This window comes from Hyposmocoma kahamanoa, unplaced genomic scaffold (genome assembly GCF_003589595.1).
Source record: "Hyposmocoma kahamanoa isolate Upper Pololo Valley unplaced genomic scaffold, ASM358959v1 224, whole genome shotgun sequence".
Lineage (NCBI taxonomy): Eukaryota > Metazoa > Arthropoda > Insecta > Lepidoptera > Cosmopterigidae > Hyposmocoma > Hyposmocoma kahamanoa.
The window spans coordinates 5686381-5692896 of record NW_020653743.1 but is presented as its reverse complement, the minus strand read 5'-3'; the positions used below and the strand labels follow the sequence as shown (position 1 = coordinate 5692896).

The 6516-nt window shown below is 35.1% G+C and overlaps 1 protein-coding gene across 3 annotated transcripts in view; it reads left to right on the top strand.

The window, feature by feature from the left end:
* The first annotated feature begins 290 nt into the window (after window positions 1-290).
* The window catches only part of LOC113228144 (tyrosine-protein phosphatase 69D-like), a 50163-nt gene continuing 43937 nt past the window's right edge, over window positions 291-6516 (top strand). For all 3 annotated transcript variants that reach the window (XR_003310273.1, XM_026461333.1, XM_026461332.1), the window contains exons 1-2: window positions 291-419; window positions 6060-6204. Coding sequence is in view for 2 of the 3 variants with exons in the window: in XM_026461333.1 (XP_026317118.1) it covers window positions 335-419; window positions 6060-6204 (230 nt within the window). In the remaining variant the exon portion in view is untranslated. The remainder of the gene's footprint in view (window positions 420-6059; window positions 6205-6516) is intronic.

Sequence of the window (6516 nt, the reverse complement as noted above, 5' to 3'; positions counted from 1 at the left end):
TCGTATATTGAGAGACACCGACATTGTGATAGATAATGGGCCCTGCTCTAGATAAAGTATCACTCCACCTACTCCTCGATAAAATCTCCAAACGTCTAAGGAAGAATCAAAACATAAAATGAGATAAATTTGTTTAGAGAATTGGCAACATCGCCCAGTCGAATTGTTTGTTCGGTCGGCTTTGGGTGTCAGCCGTGTCGTATTTTGTGTAATATTTATAGAATTAACGAGAGAAATTGCTACAAAAGTGAATAGAAAATGCTCTAATGATCGTGCGATGAGTTTTCTATAGCAGTATTCTGCGTATTGAGTCTAAAAAGCTCTCGAATCCGCCATGACAATGGCTCGTATACTCGAGTACGGTCATGGAGTTTGGGCATTACATTTTCTGTGTTTTACATTGTTTTATGCAGTTTTAGGTAAGTATTATGTATACTAGTTACTTTTAATTCACGTATTAGTGAAGTATGTATAATTATTGGACAATTCTTGATGATTTAAGCGGCGTAAATGCGCGCATTTTTTCAATTGGTTAGTTTCCTGTGTATTTAGGGTAAAACACTGTGGTTTTGCTGAGTGTCCTGTAGATAATGAGAAGGGCTATTGTTTCTATATTTAGCTGTGGTTGGACGTTTACAGGTTATACTGTAATATTGTGAATGTTAAAATTACGTACTACCATTGGCACTAATTTATATATGTAATGTTTGTATAAAAATTTATTGTTTTGTTTTTAATCTTCTGATAAGAAAACAAAGCTTCATTTATCATATTATAAATTAGATATGTCTAGTAATTGGTGTTCATTAATTCCCTGTACCTGTGGAAAGATAATATTATCTCTGAGAGCATTTACTTCAGTATGTTTTTTAACTTTGCAAGGTTAAGATTCAGAGGGGAAGCAAGAAAAACTGTTTTGCTTGATCAAATGGTTTAGATATTTACTATTAAGTAAATTTGTAAGACAAATATGTGATACACCTCAGAATATTGTCTAAAGAATGTGCTAATTTGTTACATGATAAGATATACTTTTTTCAATCACATAATATCCTGAAAACAGGCTAACTAAAAAGTCTAAAATGTATTATTTAAGAACAAAATGTGTAATATTGCACATAACTTTTTTTATATGAAGTTTCTCCTTAACTGCCTCCTGAAATACCTCCCCTTAATTAGTTCATTCTCAAACGAAAGTTACTAGTGCCAATGTCGTCAAGTCTTGAAAGACACAAGGTGTTCAGAAGGTCTTTCTTGAGTTAGCATTTTGTGCTTAATTTCCATGACAATATTTATTATTTAAGTATACTATGGTAGATAATAAACTACAATATTAAATAATATTTCATGACAATACACTGCAATTCTTAAATAATAAAATTGCCACAGAAATTAGAAAGTGAACACTAATCCATGAGTGACTGTAGAACAAGCCTTAAAAATAGAAAAATAAATCTTTTTCTAACTTGAATGTGCCTAACTTGAAAAACTTGTGTGTGAAAAAGAGAATAAACATGTTACGAGAAAAATTCGTTATTCAAACTAAGACCTATGTAAAGGTGTTTTGAGTATTTATATATATCTTATTTCGATTCGGAAATATAAAATCAAACAACAGTCAATCTGTCACCCACAGCAAAGAAGAACGAATGAAATGCCCTGAGAACAAGTAGTCTTGTGCATATATCTTTGTTCTACGAATGAGTCGACATCTCACAATATATAATAGCACAAGTGGCTACTGACCGCTGTATTTACAAATCTCTCATCTTTTGCAAATTAAACAATTGCACAATAAATTTTGAGTGATGATTTATTGTATCAATGCCTTTAAACACAAAGTAGTGCTACTTCAAAAGGACATATAGAACTGTAAATGATATCTCTGGATTCATGGAGGAAATATATAGGCCATAATGACGATCATTACACATTAAATGCAAATCTGTTGTCAATCAGTTTCTTAAATTCTGCAAACATAAATTTGTAAATTTTTTATTCAATAAATTGATTTATGTAATTGATTTTATTAATCACCAGTCGAAAAAGCGAAAAATGCATAATTGTGCCATAATACAAAAACACCGTAACTGTGGGTAAACGGGTAAACAGGAATGTTTCCCTCCACGGGCAAGTGATTTTGTAATCAGAAGATGCATAATTTATTTTAAAAACGATAAACGGTTTTGTATGAATTTCGAAAAAACAAATATGCAACCGAGTGTATGCCTTATGATTTGTAATACATTGCGGCTTTTACTTGGTGCAATATATTTGTGACCCTTTGTTAATACGCCATGAATATCGAACAAACGCACTTTTTTATAATGCATTCAGTTACAGTAGAAAACTATCTAGTAAAATTAATTAAGGCAGTCGCAAGTTCATATATTGAGGGACGTTTTCCTTATTTAAGTCAATCGATAAGATTTTCTATTACAAAAAGATGTTATATATTAAGCTCATTTTATTGGAAGGACAATAATTTTAATATTTGAAGTCGATTAGAAATTAAAGTGTTAAGTAATGAACATTGTTTGACATAAGTAAAATAAAGGACTTAACTATCTTATTCTAGTATTTTTGTACCATATTAATATTACGACTACTTATAATGAACAAATACTTGAACAAAAATTATTCTATTTAGAGTGGATTAATTGAATGGAATACGCGTCTTTACGTGTATATGAGCAACTAATGATAAGTCGGAGAAAAATTCCCATTTCTGAACAGTCTTAATTTTTAAAAAAATTAATATTCTTCATTATTCCCGTATTCTCCCATTATCTTTCGTATAATTTTCTTTCTTTTTCCATCCTCTTTTTGACCCCGGTCAAAAGTTTGTTACTGAACGAAAACGATGCCTAACTTTCTTTAACTAAACGATTTTATTTTTATTTGCCACTAAATAAGACTTCCTAAAATGTTGCCAAAAGAAAGAAAACAACATGAGCCCTCAAATTATATTTTTGTAATGTCATTATTATATATATATATATTATATATATATATATATATATATATATGTCAATGTGAATAATAACCGCCGAAGTATTTTAATAACCGGCAATCTATCTCACCACCGCGCTACATGTCTTTCAACCCTGATGTTGGCGCAATCGTCCCGCAAAACGACGGAGCTATAGATACAAAAGTTGAAGTTGAAGTGTATATAAGACAACTTCAAAACTATGATTTCACTAAAACAACGACAATTAACGAACTATGAATGTTGAATAGCTGTGGTAGCCTCGTGGGAGTCGACAGTTCGAATCCCTGTGGCGACATATACCTAAGGCTTTAATTTCTAAGTTACATACATTTGTAAATGTTTAGTAGCAGTACCTCTCGCCAACCGTGACGGAAAGATTGATAACCCTTGTAAACCGTCTGAAGCCAACCAAAAGCTACAGTCTAATGAGAGACTAGCCTGAACCCTCACCTCAGTGGAGACCCGTGCCCAACAGTGAGACGTGTAATGATGAAAGTACTTCAAATTGTCTTTTAGTTAAAATGTTGAAATCAAATCATTTGTTTACAGATAACATTGTAAACGTTCCACTTTTCCATGATCCTGACCCAGTATATTATAAAATGTCCACCGTATCAGGACTTATCTCGGTCATATTTTATGACGTTAATTATTACTGAAAGGGTGCGTTGGAAATGCGTGGAAATTTCGAAGACTACTTATCTTATATAGTAAACTATAGATACAACAACAGGGTGTTACGGAGGCTGCCTCGTTGCTGCAGCGCTTTTAATAAGTTTATTATTATAAATAAATATTACATTAATGTGTCAGTCAGCCACATTAATGACCTACTCTGAAACTAAGCAATTTCAACATTTCAAATCATTTCATTTCAAAATCAAAAGTCTCCTCAGCTAGCGTCCAAAGATCAGAAGACTGTACAGAATGAGAGTTGCACAAACAGCTATGGGGCGAGTCATATTCGGTATCAAACTTATAGACTGAATTCGGACATCCGGAGACGAATTAAGGTCCAGGACACAGGAGTTCAGATAACGGATCAGGGGGTCTACTCTCGATTTCCGTCCGACATCCGTCCCAAACAAGTACTGTCAAATAAGTAATATTCGACAAAATTAAAAGACAAGTATCAAGTATGAAGCTTCATTCGCATTATATTACTTCATCTGTCTTCACCACATCTCGCAATATCTGGTCCGTCCCAAAAGTATCGAACATTTTTCAGGAAAAATACTTTTATTGAACTTATCGGTACCATACATTAGTACTCTTCAAAATAACACCCTTCAGCATCGATGCACTTTTGTAGGCGAGTTTTCCATGCCCGGAAGGCCCCCTGGAAGACGTCAACGGGTAGGTCCTTCAGCGCCCTCGTCGTAGCTTCTTGGATGTCCTTAATTGTGCCCCAATGCTTGCCTTTGAGCTTCGACTTGATGCTGGGAAACAAGAAGAAGTCTGCCGGGGCGACGTCAGGACTGTAGGGAGGCTGCGGGACCAGCGGGCTTCGTCGGTCACCTCTTCCCTTCCGTCACGGAACACCTTGTGCCACTTCCTGACCGAGGATTCGGACAAGGCTTTGTCCTTGAACGCCTGTTTAATCATCTCGTTGGTTTCCACAGTATTTTTGCCGAGTAGAACACAAAATTTCACTGCGTACCTCTGTTCTAACGGATCCGTCATCGCGCTACTTTTAAAAACTTCGACGAGGTGTCGTTTAGAGCTCTACGCGAACGCACGTCCTGCCGCTCCAGGTGCTCGGAGCCAACTGGGACCGGTCGCGCTGTATCGGCTAGATCCCCCCACCACTTTCTGTTGCCAAGCGGAGCGCTTCCCGCCGTTCGGCAACACTCTCAAAAAAAATGTTCGATACTTTTGGGACGGACCTTATGTCCTATATTGCGAGATGTGGTGAAGACAGATGAAGTAAAGCGATAACGATTAATGGTTATAGAAACGTTGGGCGTCGATGGGTGAACGGGTAACCTATCACATGCTCGAATTTCTTTTTTCCGAATTTCATTACGTCGAACACGGTTCGACTTTTTTCCATTAGCGCGGTGACAGTTTTGGTATAAATTTGCAACACAGAAATGTCTTAAAGAAGTAGCATCGTTTGTCCGAAAACCTATTATTAGAATAATTTTTACACATAATATGTATTCTTTGGGCAGAAGTTTGTTTGATCTAATCATGTTTGTTATACTGTCTGTTTTCCGTACTTTTTTACGTTTACCTAATTTAGATTGCTGAAAATTCGTTTCGCCAAAATTATTATTCTTACATAAAAATTGTACCGCCGTACAATTTTACCGTACAGCTCCAAAATTCTAGACTATACTTTGCTGGTGCACTGCAAGTCCCACTTACGTAATTTTCGTCAAACCATTGTGCTATGTTTTTGCTGTCAAATGTAATATAAAAATAATGATCTTGAGTATTCAATATATAACGTATAAATGAAAATTAACTAGCGCCTCGTTTACTATTTTTCTAAAGACGCTAACATAGCACATGTTAATTTGATGAGTTATATTGTGCGACACGTTCTAATACATTTAATATCGGTAATAAGTAAGAAATAGTATGAAAAAAGTTTTATGAATGTGGTTTTTTTTTTCACAAAAATAAAATATTCAATTGGATACATTGGTCAAACAGTATGTTGGGGAAATAAGAATCGGGAAACGAATAACTTGTCAATATGTCAAAATAGTGAAACATTAAATGATGTAATTAAAAAAACTGTAACGTGTTTTCGGACAAATGAAACAAAATCTATTCAATAAAAATGTAAAGGAGAAACAACATTCTGTAAATCATGTTTCTAGCTTGTGATAGATAACTGTGTGAATGACATCGTCCAATTTCCGAGCCGTAAGTTGACTGAGACTAGCACAGGACTGTGGTGGATGGCACAAACTACGGGAGGCCTATAACCAGCAGTGGGTGAAATCCACAGATTTAGATATATGGTCTGTGGTGAAGTCGGGCTGTGGACGATGATGAGTCTGTCTGTAAGTGTAAATGTAGCAAAAAATCTTATTTAATTCCTTGTCTCCAGCTCAAGATGTAAAAATTGAAACTGTGGACGTGAGAGTACACAATCACGAGTATGGTGGCATTAGCAACATCACCTGTCAAGTCTCACCTGCTACTGCCGAGATCAAATGGATATTCAAAGAAGAGATTATTAATTCTACTAATGGGTAAGTAGGTTCCGTTGATTCGAAACAATTTCTCAAGTATCTAAGTTACATATAGCTTCGTCCCGTCCTCCCGATGGAATGGAGAGAGCACACAGATAACCACAATTGTGGTACACATCAGTCCATTCACGTTAAACCTTTTATATACACTTGTCTGTTCTGGATACTTTGACCTGGTTTTTAAAAAAATATATTTTTGTAAATATGTATTTCTTTTACATTGTAACCAGGAGAAACACTTATAATAATAATCATAATAGCTTTCTTATTCAAGACAACATATGTCCACTTGTTAGTTTTACAGAGCCTTAA